The sequence below is a fragment of the Sinocyclocheilus rhinocerous genome, unplaced genomic scaffold, assembly GCF_001515625.1.
Source record: "Sinocyclocheilus rhinocerous isolate Xijiao unplaced genomic scaffold, SAMN03320098_v1.1 scaffold75, whole genome shotgun sequence".
Taxonomy (NCBI): Eukaryota; Metazoa; Chordata; class Actinopteri; order Cypriniformes; family Cyprinidae; genus Sinocyclocheilus; species Sinocyclocheilus rhinocerous.
In genome coordinates, this window is record NW_015632455.1 from 1857942 (window position 1) to 1872614 (window position 14673).

Sequence of the window (14673 nt, forward strand, 5' to 3'; positions counted from 1 at the left end):
TAGTTTTTAATATTTCTATTTAGCTTTAATTTAAATAGTTTCAGTTTTCAATCTAGTCACTTTATTACTTCGATTTAAACAGATTAGAAACGTTGCATTGGCAATTAAGTTTTTCATCTGATATATTTAATTTCTGCATTATTTCAATTAATGAAAATGGTTTTTAATAGTTTTAGTTTATTATCTTTCTGGAGTTTTGTCTCTTTTTATGTTATTTGTGTACTATTGTAGTGTTTCTTAATGGTTTTAATATTTCATAATTAGATTTTATATGTTTTAATTTTAGTATGTTTGTTAAATTCATTTGCAATTGTTGTTTTTTATTTTTCTATTTAACTTTAATTTTTGTTTCAGTTTCAATTCTAGTAATTTTGCTATTTCAATTTAAACAAAAATATAAATGTTGCCTTGGTAACTAAATACTTCAAACTGACAAGATTTATTTATTTTTTTTACTTTTTTCCCATCTAATATTTATATTTTATTTTATTTCATCTTTATTTCGGTGAGTGAAAATTAATTTTAAAAGTTTTAGTTTTCGCTTCTCCTGTCGCATGACCTCTGTTCCTGCTCTTTACCTCATCCTGTCTCCTTATCTTTGGTCTTTTACAAAAACTCTGTTTTTCTTTTATCCTGCTCTTTATTCCCTGAGCTTTTGCTCTTTTTTGGCCCCTTTGTCTTTGTCTTCAACTTCCCGTCTTGGGGTTTACAGCTATCATCAGTATTCTCTTCACATCCTGATATCCACACACATTTATGCCAACCGTGTATGTGTGTATGTGTGTGTGTGTGTTGGTATTCCACCCTATGGGATGATATTGTGGACACTTGAAGGGTGGGTGCAGTGTTTTTACTCCCTAGATGATCGTGCCCTCTATATTACGTGCTTCGCTTCTTAAAAGCCCCTCAAATCCTCCGCCTCACTTCTCCCGGAAGGCCAAGGTTGAGTGGTCAGGTACGACACAAAGAGATTTGTCAAAGTACTTTCGCCTGTTTCTCTGCGTAGGTCTGTTGACGGCTGATAAAGACCCCTCTGGCTGACATCCAGAAAAGCCTTCAGATAACTGGACGTCTTCGAAAGTCGAGACCACACACACACGTGGCGGTGTCAGATGTGTGTGTGTGTGTTGGTATTCCACCCTATGGGATGATATTGTGGGCACTTGAAGGGTGGGTGCAGTGTTTTTACTCCCTAGATGATCGTGCCCTCTATATTACGTGCTTCGCTTCTTAAAAGCCCCTCAAATCCTCCGCCTCACTTCTCCCGGAAGGCCAAGGTTGAGTGGTCAGGTACGACACAAAGAGATTTGTCAAAGTACTTTCGCCTGTTTCTCTGCGTAGGTCTGTTGACGGCTGATAAAGACCCCTCTGGCTGACATCCAGAAAAGCCTTCAGATAACTGGACGTCTTCGAAAGTCGAGACCACACACACACGTGGCTGTGTCAGCAAACACACACCTGTTTCTGAGTCTTATCTGCATCTTATCTTGTACTTTTGAAGCCAAGTGGAACAAAAGCCGACAATTTATGCGTAGCGAGACATTGAAAGCGTGTTATTCTTGGCCTGTAGTTTCGATACTGAGTCCCGGCAGATGTCAGAGGCTAGAACAATATACATTCACGGGGTTGCTCGAAATCACTCGATGTTGTGGACTACTGGATTCTTACTTGACAGATTCTTTACCGCGTGAAGATGAAGAGACCATTTGTCATAAAAGAATGGAAAAAGAAAACCGTAGAGAGATATAAATCTAAGATCCTGCCCTGATTTCACAATCCAAAATTCTCTGGCTTCCCTAAAGTCAACTTAAACTTTAAATTGACCCTCTAATACATGTTCCTGCTTTTATAATTGAATCTAATCTGATTTAATAACTCACTTTACCATTAAAAAGACTTAATCCCTCTTATTTTTCAGTATCTCACCTTCAACCGCCCAGCTTCATTCACAATCCAATCAATTCCAAATAGATAAATCACAGCCAGGGATGCACAATACTGTATATCAGTGTAACGTCAGTAAAATAGGTGTATTTAAGCCAATAAATTATAGGACTACATTCATTCTAGTTGGCCTGCTGGTTTTAAACACAAATGAAATAAAATGCTTATTCATTAAGATTGTTGTTCTTTGCTATATACATGCATGCATAATTTCTTTATTGCCATAGAAATTAAAACTTTTCTGCAGTTGCACCTGTTGTAAATTAAAAGCAGTTTTTCTCTTTTCATGATGTTTGGGGTCATTTAGAAGCAAACAGATCGCAGTGTTTAATTGAAATCAGGCTGAAATAAAGTATTAATATTAGGTAACACAATATTAGATATGAAATCTAATCTATCTGTCAGAAATTGGAATTGTTGCCTTGGCATATAACTGAAATAAAATAACCTGATGTACTAGAATTACTAAAACATAAATAAAGTTTAATTAAAGTAGAATGTAAATATTTAAGAATCCAAAATCGAATAAAAATGACAAAAGCACATAAAGCAAAAAAAAAAAACTGATATAAAAATAAAAGCTAATTCAACATATTAATAAATACTGTAGTATTATAGAAATAATACTAAAATGACACTGATTGAGATCTGAACTTTAAAGATGAGCATATATTTTTGTTATCAGTCTCACAATGTAGATTGGTATCTGTTATCCGTCAATATATATCAGTTATTGGCTTTAAAATCTAAATAATTATCAGTATTGGCTAAAATTTCTATATTCCTGAGTCCCTAATCAAAGTCATTGAACATTCTGTTTCTCAGAATTACATCAGATTACAGTAAAGTAAAAAAAAAAAAAAAGGTTTGCAGTTTAATCTCATCACAGAATGAAAGGAAAAGATATGATTTACATTGATGTTTCCTAATATATTAAACTCTGTAGCATTCTGAGAGCTTCGAAGACACTGTCAATGAGCTTTTTATCCTTTCTGTGATGTCTAAAAGCAATCGTTAGGGTGTTTTTCTGTTCTCAGCTCCAGTTCAGGTGTTTACCGTTTAACTATGCACACTCAGTTCTCAGTTTCTTACTACCAAGCAGCGAAACATTTCCCTTCATTGACTCTGTTTCCAGCTCATTTTGTGTCAAAGCAGTGCGAGGTGATTCTGTTGAGAGGTGCATTGAAGCCTTGATGCGAGTCGTGTGACTTCAGGTTTGGTTTGAGAAACAATGAACTCTGGGATCTGTTTAAGAAGTTAAAATGTTTGTCTCTTTCTCTCCTGAGATCTTAGGGTCCTTTCTCAAGCCGAAAAGGAAAGTGGCCTCTTGTCGCCAAGAATAATATCCCATATCCTCTCTCCTCTTTCAAAGCAGGATATACATCCAAAAAAGTCAAGTTTCTCTCTCTTTTTCTTTTAACTCACTGTATTTCTATTACTCACTTGAAGTGTGGCTGTCTGTGCTGTTTGTTTAAGAGAGCCATTTTCGTCAGATACTTTATAAGGTTTTTTTGAACTCTCTCGTTGTCTTTCATGCTCTGTTGAGTGGAAAGTTGTTTTGTCTGAACACAGCTTTTTTTTATTTAAAGCAATCTCTGTATTTGGATGGGCAAACACTGCTTTAAGTGACAATAGAGGTGACTGTGTGAAGAGCATGTGGATGGGGTTCAGAATCCAACCTTAGCTCAAAATTACTTGTCACAAAAGACAAATTGAGATCTTGTTCCTCTTACATATTTTTTTTGCATCGTAATGTGAGGAATATTGCTCATGTGTTGCTAGTTCTGAAAGGCAAAAACCCCTATGCATCCTAGAAAAACCAATGATGGTAGGTTTTCCACTGAGCTAAACTTTGTTAGTCATTGACGGTGTCTGTAGTGCATCGTGTTTGATTGTTTTCTGAATTGAATCACTCATGTCACCAGCATCAATGAGGGACAGATTATCATGCTTGCATAAGGCATGTAATATTCCTCATGTTCCTAATTCCTAAAGCCAATTTTTGTTCACATTTGGCGCTCAACGAGCGTTAATTTTGGATCCTAGTGGATCCTAGCTTTGATAATAGGTTTGGTATTTGTGTAGGAACCGATTGGTCATATTTTGCTCATTCTTTCACTGATTACAGTCATTGTTCACTCATGTCAAGCATTAAGATAAAGACCCCAGTAGGGTTGCACCAGCCATTTGTATGTTCTTCCTTAAATAATAAAGTCCACATTAGAGGCTTAATAAATACTAGCTAGTTTGTAACTAACGCTGTACTTAATTAGTTTGCACCATTAGTTATCTAAAAGGCCTTAAGTTCTCCACAAGGTAATATGTAATTGCATAATTTGATGTTTGCCATCATAATCCTATAGAAGCCTTCAAAATTCTTATCAGAAGTGGTTGGAATCCAGTGAATTTCAGTTCTAAAAATGATAGTAATAAAATACCCATGACGTTATTTCATTGTTATTGACATTCAAAAGCATTCAAAAAAGGAGCAGTAAATAAATGCAAAAAAGTGATTCATTTATTATTTTTTTGGTATGTGCACTCTTAAGATCCAGTTTGTGTTGAACAGTTACTATCAAGTCATTTATTTACACAATGTTCTCTCTCATAAAAAGTATAACCTTCATGATATATGTCTAAATGAGCTTATTGATGCAATACAATAAACCTACTGTTTTATTCCAACATATTCTTCTGGACAAAAGCTTCTGTACATATATAGTTTACACATAGAGATTTCAAGTTTAATAATGAAATGCAAACATATTTAGTAGTGGGCAAGTTGTGACGTTACGTCATAACTAGGCTATGCTGTTACTTGTTGGTGCAACTAGACTTCTGTTTTAGTTTTGTTTGTATTTGCTGGTTCTTACAGATTTAAATTTCTACGATGTAAATGCATGTGATGTGAACTCGTGTTCTTCTGTTGTGTTTAGGTGGTCAAGCTGAAAGGGCAGGTTCTCTCAGTCATGTACCGCTTCCGGATGAAGAACCGAGAGTGGATGCTCATCAGAACCAGCAGCTTCACCTTCCAGAACCCTTATTCAGACGAGATCGAGTACATCATCTGCACCAACACCAATGTCAAGTACGTCCAACCTTCTCATTTCATCTCTTTGAAGGCTGTCGGAATAGACTTGTCATTCTTTGTTGAGAATGCAAATATAATGCCGGATGCTGTTGCACCTAAATTAATTTTCAGTTTCGGCCAAAACAGTTTTGGAGGGCCGAAATCATTGACTCTAGCAGTAGCGTAAAATTAGCATTTCTTTCATGGCAAGTTTTGAGTGTGCCCATGTCTATTCTGTGCACACAACGCAGATAAACTCCAACAGATAAACGTGTCAGATGTGTGGTGCTAGTGATAGATTAACAGTATTGATTTCTTGTTTTTAAGAAGACGTCAATAAAGAGCTTGTAAACAATATGTCATGTAATGTTACATTTACCTCAGCAAAATCACATCAACATACATAAACTCAGTATTGAGCTAGAAAAAAAATAACTTTAGAGAAGAGCTTTTTGTTAAACATATGAATTACATTACATACCTTATTAGTTGTCATTATTTAATCTAAGTTTGAATGAATCTGTCATGAAAATTTTTTTTATTACAGCCGCCATTTAAATGTTTATATTTCAACAAATTAGAGTAGAAACATAATCATGTCATTTATATAATTTTATATACTACTCTATATGCGTACATCAAATCCTGCATGGTGGTTGCACACAGTCTAGCCGCAAATGTCTCTCCATTTGAAATAAATGACTTATGATCTGTTGTTTGTTGGAAAAGGTGGATTAAGAGAGCATCTAACTGAAATTAAACCTCATAAGTGACTGATTTGGCAAAATAATTTGATTTGAATCATATGAGAGACTCCTTTTTAGCTTTAGTGTTAGTGTTTCTAAGCTAACAATGCACTATTTTGATATAATTATTGACTAAAGCAATTATTAATTATAATATTATTATTAATTATTAATTTAAGATCCAGAATCAGTTTGAGGAAAAAAAAAACCCTGTGTGAAAATAATATTGAACTTAACGTCATTTATCTGAACAGTGACACTAGCTGTGTAGCATTTAGCATAGCTTCCCAGTGATTAGCCAAGTCATGATGTAGCATGGCAAACTGCTAAATTTCAGGGTGATTTTTACATTAATTAATAAAATGATAGCTTTAGTGTAGTTTAGTGACGTTTTAGTGTAGTAGTGACTTTTTTTGTAGCTACAATAGAACAATTATATAAACTGTGGTAGTTAGCTAAAAACAGAGGCAGTTAGCTGTTCTCCCAGCTAGACCAAGCATGTTGAGTTTATCTGTTTTGATTTTTTTTTTTTAAATGTCAGCTGGTCAGACTGTTTTAAGCTAGTTTAAGCTGTTATTTTTTTTAGCATGGGAATATCTAAAAGGATAGATAAAATGTGCTTTGTCTCATTTGAGTTATAGGAAGTTTATAGCTTGGTTTCGAACAATGTAGCTTCCGAAACACTGCTAATGAATGCTAATAAAATCGGGTCTGTTACAAAACGGACATTCCCCTCTTCCATGGTCAATAAACTTTCTCATCATATCATAATTTCCTCACCAGTAATTCTCTCCACACAATGAAAAACAAGGGAGTCTTTGCACATTATAATGTTTGAGCTCTCATTGTTTGTTTTGTGTGTGGAATAAGTGTTCATATACTGCTCTATATTTCCACGCTACTGAACACGGAGAAAACGATTATGTCGCCCACGAGAGAACCTGCTTTTAGGTTGCGTATATTATGAAAAGTTATGTTTGTGAGATCAGGGTGCTGAAATTAACTCTGGGAATTGAGTGTCTACAGTATTTTGATGTCTTTTTTATTTATGAGTATTTATGTCACTGTTTCCTGCTATTTGTGATGCCATGAGAAATAAAGTATTGTTCAAAATTTTCGAGTTTGAAATAGGGTTGGGCTGATTGGATGACAGACATCACGATTATGAGCCGGCTTCATTATATCGTTGGGTTATTATACTGTATATAAATTGCGAGCATCTGGGAGTTGATATTAATATGCGGGGCATTGAAATCGCTTTTGAATGTGTGCTCGCTTTTTACTTTGACTTTCGAGATTCGCGATCACACGTACTCTGTGTGTATATTATGGAGAGGCAGTACTTACCACACATTTTATAAGATTAGATATTTGTCAGTGGTGCTCAGGATCTGCAGATCATTTGCTGTCGTCCTATCAGTCATCTGTACTTACTCTGTTTATGTGGTTAGTGAAATTTTATGTACCGTAATGTAAGCGGCTAACCATATCCATTTAGTAGCTCCGTAGAATGCGTTATTAATTTTCTGTGCCTTTCCGAATATGGATTTACTCTTCAGGCACACCCCTAATGCAAAAGATTTCCATTTTAAATAAATGCTGGTCCTTTGATTTTTTTTCTATTTATGAAAGATCTACAAAAATACGAAGCACCACAGCTGTGATAATACATAATAAGAAATGTTTCAAATCAGCGTATTAGACTGATTTCTGAAGGATCATGTGACACTGAGGACTGGAGTAATGATGCTGAAAATTCAGATTTGCATCACAGCAATAAATAAAATTTTTAAATATATTTAAATAGTTTATCATACGTCATTATATTTCACAATGATACTGTTTTTTACTGTATCAAATAGATCCATCCTTTTCAAAAAGTCTTACAGACAGCAAACTTATTATATAGATATAAAAATGTGTATATATATATATAAAGCCAATTTTAAGGTTTTAGACTGTACAGCAAACCACACCTGTTTTCATTCAAGGCATTTTTGGGCAGTCTGAGTCTAACAATGTCTGACTTTGGTGGAATAAGGTGTGTGTGGATGCAACACCGAGTGTGTGTGTGTGTGTGTGTGTGTGTGCGCCTGTAAACACCTGAGTGATTGTGTATGTGTGTGTGTGTGTGTGTGTGTTGTACTTTTGGGAGAGTGTGAATATGTGGGAGACATTCATCACACGTGGCATCATCTATCCCAGACTCCCCAGCCCATGACACGTGGAAGAATGCCGGAATGAGTCGCCCTGGGGGCGTTTTCTCTGAGGAAGCTAGAAAGGCAGAGCCTCCTTAAAAGTAAAATTGGATGAGAAAATTATTAGTTTCACAAAAATAAACCAAAAAAAGCCCCAAAAATAGCAAAATAAGAGATTAAATGGTGTGTTAAGCATCTTCAGAAAGCAATATCAGCAGATGAAGGTTCAGAGGGAGGCAGAGTCTCTTTTGCCTCTTTTGAGCTTATTGTGTTCTCATTGAGATTTTATAGCATGATGTGAATGTGAGGCGAGTAACAGCAAAATGAAAGGTGTTGTGTAATGTTACTTTAGTGTCATTGAGATACTGTTATAGTTTTTTGTTTTTTTAATATTTTGTGTTTTTATTTTAATTGTAGTTAGTTTTAGTCATTTTGATGTGTGTTTTGGTGATTTTTAGTAGTTTTTTTTTTTTATATGTGTGTGTATATTTTTTCTAAGTTTGGGGTCAGTACGATTTATTATTATTATTTTTTTTTTTAAGAAATAATTTTATTCAGCAAGGATGCATGAAATTGATCGAAAGTGGCAGTAAAGACATTTATAATGTTACAAAAAATTCTATTTGAAATAAACTGTTCTTTTAAACTTTTTTTTTCATCAAAGAATCCTAAAAAGTCACGATTTCCACACAAATATGAAGCAGTAATTTTTAGTCATTTTTGCATTAAATTGATCAAAAGTAAAGACATTTATGTTACTAAAGTTTTCTGTATAGTTTTTTTTAAATTGTTATTTCAGTGTTAGTTATTTTAGTACATCAAATTAAACAAAATTGAAATGAGAAATGTTATTTTTGTTTTAATTTGTTTAAAATTTATTTTATTTTAGTGTTTTTGTTAGGTAAAAAAAAAATGATTTTTTTAAGTTTTACTTAAATATAATAACACTAAACTGATACTGTGATTGGCTAATGGCAGATAATGTTACTAAAGTTTTCTGTATAGTTGTTTTTAAATTGTTATTTCAGTGTTAGTTATTTTAGTACATCAAATTAAACAAAATTGAAATGAAATGTTATTTTTGTTTTAATTTGTTTAAAATTTATTTTATTTTAGTGTTTTTGTTAGGTAAAAAAAAAATGATTTTTTTAAGTTTTACTTAAATATAATAACACTAAACTGATACTGTGATTGGCTAATGGCAGATTGATTTGACTCTGATTTACTTTTTTGTGCATTGTATCATAAACATTCAGAGGGAGAAACAAGAAAAAACATTTCACCAACCGCATAAGAATAACAAGCTTAATTCAAGCTAAATTTTCTGAAAACAACTCTTAATATCTATTCAATGTAAAATCATCTTGTTTGAGGGATGTTTAGATATTTTTACTGGAGAACAAGGCAGAAATACTGATTAAGCGAATTAGTTTATCCAGTGCACAAGCCAAGAAATCCCAGCGTGACGGATATCCAGAAAAATGGGCAGAAATAAACAAAGCTTTCTGACATTAGGTGTCATTCTCTCCGTATTGACTTTGAGATTATGGGTAAATAAATAATAAGAGCAGCGGGCACCGGTGAGATGAATATTCATGCACAGTGGAGCCAAGGTGAGACGGCAGCTTCGGTGCGCCAGACTGGCAAACTGCCTGCAGAATAGACAGTGAGAGCGATAAACACTCAGACAGACCGTGTGGTAGGTAAGCAGATAAGACCTAAACAGCACAAACAGAGCCAGATGCTCAGTGTTACAGACTGACATGCACTGTGTTCAAAGGAATTGATTAAGAAAATGACAATTCAGGCATTATTTGCTTTCACTTATGTTGTCATTCTATGTAAATCTTCATGCAGCTCTTCCTGCACAATGACCGTTTATAATCGTCTGTCAAACTCCAAAAACACAAAAGTAGTTCATGTGCTCTGTATTCAAGTTCTGACATCTAATTTAGGTTATTTATGGAGTATCCCTCGTGTGGCGGCTCTCAAATCTCATTCTTCATTCTATATATTTGAACATAGGTGAGAACTAATGATGTTTGGCGTTAATTATGTCAGTCTCAGTGCAGTTGCACATGAGATTTCAGAGTTTCTGTGAAAGGGAAGATTATCACTAAATAAAATCAGTATCAAAAATGCAGATATAGTCTGGAAGTTCAGTTCATTTCTGCAAATTACTATATTAGAACTGTGCATTTCAATGAAAAATTGATTCAGCAGTTTATTTGCATAATTATTCAAGAATGTAAGACCCTGCGTGCTTTGAAAGGTTTTAGTAAAAATATACGGTAACACTTTACTTGAAGGGGTGTGCATAAGACTGACATGACACCTTCATAATCATGACATGACACGTCATGAATATGAAGGAGGTTTTATGCATGTTTATGACAACTGTCATTAAGTGTCATTCGCTCAGTTATGTCATTTTTAATGCAAATATGACATTATTTGACCTAACCCTAACCTAACCCTACCCCTACCCCTACCCCTAACCATAGCCCATAACAAAGACATCTCAAACAATGTCATCTTTGCATTAAAAATTACATAACTGAGCGAATGACACTTAATGACAGTTGTCATAAACATGCATAAAAACCTTCATATTCATGACATGTGTCATGTCATGATTATGAAGGTGTCATGTCAGTCGTATGCACACCCCTTCAAGTAAAGTGTAACCAAATATACACTACTGTTCAAAAGTTTTTTGTTTTTTTTGGGGGGGGGGAAGAATCTCTTCTGCTCACCAAGGCTGTCATTTATTTGATCACGAATACTGTAAAAAAAAAAAAGTAAAATATTATTACAATTTGAAATATTTATTTTCTATTTTAATATATTTTCATTAATTTCTTTAAAGTTTTTACCAGTTAAGTTTTGAATGGTATTGCAAGTAGTGCATATTACTACATTATAGAGTCTGATTGTTGAAATTATGGGTCCATCTCAACAACAGGCTAAAAAATATAAAGATTTGTTTGTAGCTCTATTAAAATGACCAGCCGTTTTGCTGAAGGGGACGGTGAATGCTGAATCACTGGGGTTCATCTGGGGTTTGAATCTCCAGTCTTTGTGTGCTTTAAAGCGTAATGCCACACCACCACAAAACCTAGATATCCATCTATAGACATCTCCATATAAAGGACGTACAGCTTTTAGATCCTCAGAGCAAACAGACAGATCATTAGCAATTCTGAAACAAAATGTAGATATTTTGTTACAGGCGCCAGACAGACACATGGATCACGTCGCCGTCAAAGCTGCTGGATGAGCGCTGCATGAATGCATGGCATTCAGAGGTGCTGCACTTAAACAACTTTTATTAGCTTTTTTTGTTTGAGGGAGCACTTTATACTGTATTATGAGTGTTGATATTTTATTGCAAAATGATGTGCTTTTGCTGAGTAAAGGAGTGTACAGCCTAGAAAGACAAATGCACTTGAAATGGACTTGGCTGACATGAAACCATAAATACAGTTTTGTGTGGAAAAGCAGCTTCACAACTAAAATACTGTTTGCCAAAGTTACTTATTCTCTCTTCAGACAGTCAGAAACTGATCCAGATGCAGTTTTTAGTAAAGATGGAGCTCCAGTCGGCCCTGTTATGAAAGTTTGTTCTGTTGAAGAGCAAATGAAGGGAAGGTGATGTTGTGTCTCACTATTGTGTCTCACCCAGTTATAGCATAAATCACTACCGCAAGACCAACAGCAATCTGTGTTTTGAATGCGAGTGTGCTGGTGTCAACTCTAAACTGTTTAACTTGCTTAACCATCGAGAATTGAACTATCCAGAAAGAGCATGCTTTTGAGTCAGCTTCACCAATCATGTCGATAGGTGAACAACACGGCTGTTCGTAATTGTTCAGAATGATTAGTTTAGATTTCTATTTTTAACTAATTTATTTCAAGCTATTTTTAGTCTTTTTAGCAATACAATGTAGAGATGCAACTTCATAGGAAAATAAATTTCAGTGGGAAAAATAAAATAAAATTTGAATCCATCCATCTATTTATCCATTTTATTTATTTATTTATTTAGTCTAATAAAAATAATTTTGCCTGTTTATAGAAATTAAGCAATGTTGTCTAATTATAATCAATGTATTCTCCAAACCTCTTGTCCTGTGCAGGGTTATGGGGATGCTGAAGCCTATTTCAGTTTTATTTTTTATTTTTTGTGCAATAAAGAATTCTGTTTATAAAAATAAGATTTTGCCTGAGTATCATCCATCCATCCATTTTTGCATTTATTATTTCATTTTTTTATCTTTTATTTTTTGTGCAATAAAGATAATTGTTTATAAAAAATACGATTTTGCCTGATTATCATCCATCCATCCATTTTTGCATTCATTATTTTATTTTTTTATCTTTAATTTTTTTGTGCAATAAAGATAATTCTGTTTATAAAAAATACGATTTTGCCTGATTATCATCCATCCATCCATTTTTGCATTCATTATTTTATTTTTTTATCTTTAATTTTTTTGTGCAATAAAGATAATTCTGTTTATAAAAAGAAGATTTTGCCTGATTATCATCCATCCATCCATTTTTGCATTTATTATTTTATTTTTTAATCTTTTATTTTTTGTGCAAGAAAATTTTTTTTTCCTGTGTGTAGAAATTAAGATTTTTTTATCCTAATTATAATTCATCCATTCTATCCATTCTCCAAACCACTTGTCGTATGTTTTATTATTTTATTTTATTTAATTTCATTTAGTTTAATTTTGTTTAATTTTATTTCTTTTTTTTTTCATTTCCTTTCATTTCGTCTCATTTTATTCAGTTTCACTAGTAGAAGACTGTGTTTGGTATCTGTATATTACCAAAACATTTCTCAGTGTTGGTTGGGCATGACCCTAAATTCAATAAAATTTCCCTAAAAACACACATTCGTGCTGGTCTCTGTGTGTTTCGGCAAAGATGCTGAGTTTCTGGAAATAATCAGTCAGTGCATGCTGTTCTCTTGTCTCTCTTATTTTCTGTCTCAGTCTCTCCGCTTGTCTCCATTTATACCCGTCTCTCTCAGCACGCACGGTCCAGTTTTGCGCCACTCACTCCTCCTTTGTTACCATGACAACCGCGATCCGTCCCGTAGGTGCTCCGGGGATTTGGCCGGGTCTTGCTCTCACACTCGCATCCTCCGAGACTCTTCCCATTCAGAAACCTCACCGGCGACACGTTACCGGCTCATGATTTCCCATGCCGAGATGAAAGCGCCGTGGCGTTCTGTAATGGTTTTTCCTATTTAGAGCCGTAGTGAGTTAATTGCGGAGGGAGGCAGGGGAGAGTTTGGGTTCCTGTGGAAACTTGGATGCTTGGATGTTTTTGCCCTTTTTGCTTTTTTGTTTCAGATTTTCCCCTCCGTTCTTTCTGTCCTCGAGAAGTTCAAGTGCAGTTCAGTGTTTTGGGTTTGATCTATCTCATTCCTCTGTTGCTCCAGGTGGCCTAGCGTGATCCCAGAATGATTTCAGATTGCTAATGTCTGCATCCGTGTGTGTTTTCATGGGCAATTTCCTACCAGCTCTTGGATTTACTAGGGTTTTTTTTTCCTTTTTGAGGTAATTTGCTTTCCTTTAGATAAGGAAAGCGGCCCGTATTTCATTTGCAGGTATATTTGAAGCTCAATGGCACATCTTATTGATAGTGAAACCGAACAAAGACATCTTTGCTTCTCAAAAGGGAATTTCCATTCAGCTCAAAAGCGGCCAGAGAATCGGTTTTCCTTGGAAAACACAAAAGCTCGGTTCCAAGAGCTGCCCACGTAGGCAGGATTTTAAGGCATCGAAGATGCATTTTTGACCTCAAAAGACTGTGTGATTATGCTGAGACACCAGTGCATGTCTGCTTTGTGGAGAGCACAACCCCATAATGCACTGCGACATGCTCACTGTCTTTTAGTCCACCAAAGATGGCAGATGAAGTGCGAGCAATGTTGATTGTAAATATTATTTTCAAGCTCAGGCTAATTTAAAATGGACTATGCAGTATTTGTATGTGCTGTGTATTATTATTATTGTTGTTGTTGTTGTTAATATTATTACAGTAATAATTTGAATAATATTTTTTTGTTTGTTATTGTCATTATTAATTTAAACTGTTATTAAATTATTTATTTGTGCTATAATATAATAATATAGTTCAGCATCTTTACTCTAGTCTTCAGTGTCACATGATCCTTCAGAAATCATTCTAATATGCTGATTTGCTGCTCACGAAAATGTTTTGATTATTATCAGTGTTGAAAACAATTTAAAAAATCACTATTATTGATGAATAGAAAGTTCAAAATAGCAGCATTTATTTGGAAAATATTTCATGACATTATAAATATCATTAATGTCATTTTTGATTAATTTAACGTGTCTGTGATTAATATATATATATATATATATATATATTATTACAGTAATCATTTGAATAATATTTTTTTGTTTGTTTGTTATTGTCATTATTAATTTAAACTGTTATTAAATTATTTATTTGTGCTATAATATAATAATATAGTTATTGCTATAAAAGTAGTAATTATAATAAAAAATAATCAAGTGTTAATATTATAGGACTAGGTATAGTTGTTGTTATTATTATGATTAATTTTAACTAAATTAATTTCGTTTTATTTATTAGTAGTATAATATAAAAATATCATTATTGCTATAATAATAATAATAATAATTATTATTATTATTATTATTAT

General features: G+C 33.8%; 1 protein-coding gene across 5 annotated transcripts in view; it reads left to right on the plus strand.

The window, feature by feature from the left end:
* The window catches only part of LOC107742312 (aryl hydrocarbon receptor nuclear translocator 2), a 95120-nt gene that overhangs the window by 55264 nt on the left and 25183 nt on the right, over positions 1 to 14673 (plus strand). For all 5 annotated transcript variants that reach the window (XM_016555232.1, XM_016555233.1, XM_016555234.1 and 2 more), the window contains one exon: positions 4881 to 5032. In XM_016555232.1, coding sequence (XP_016410718.1) covers positions 4881 to 5032 — 152 coding nt within the window. The remainder of the gene's footprint in view (positions 1 to 4880; positions 5033 to 14673) is intronic.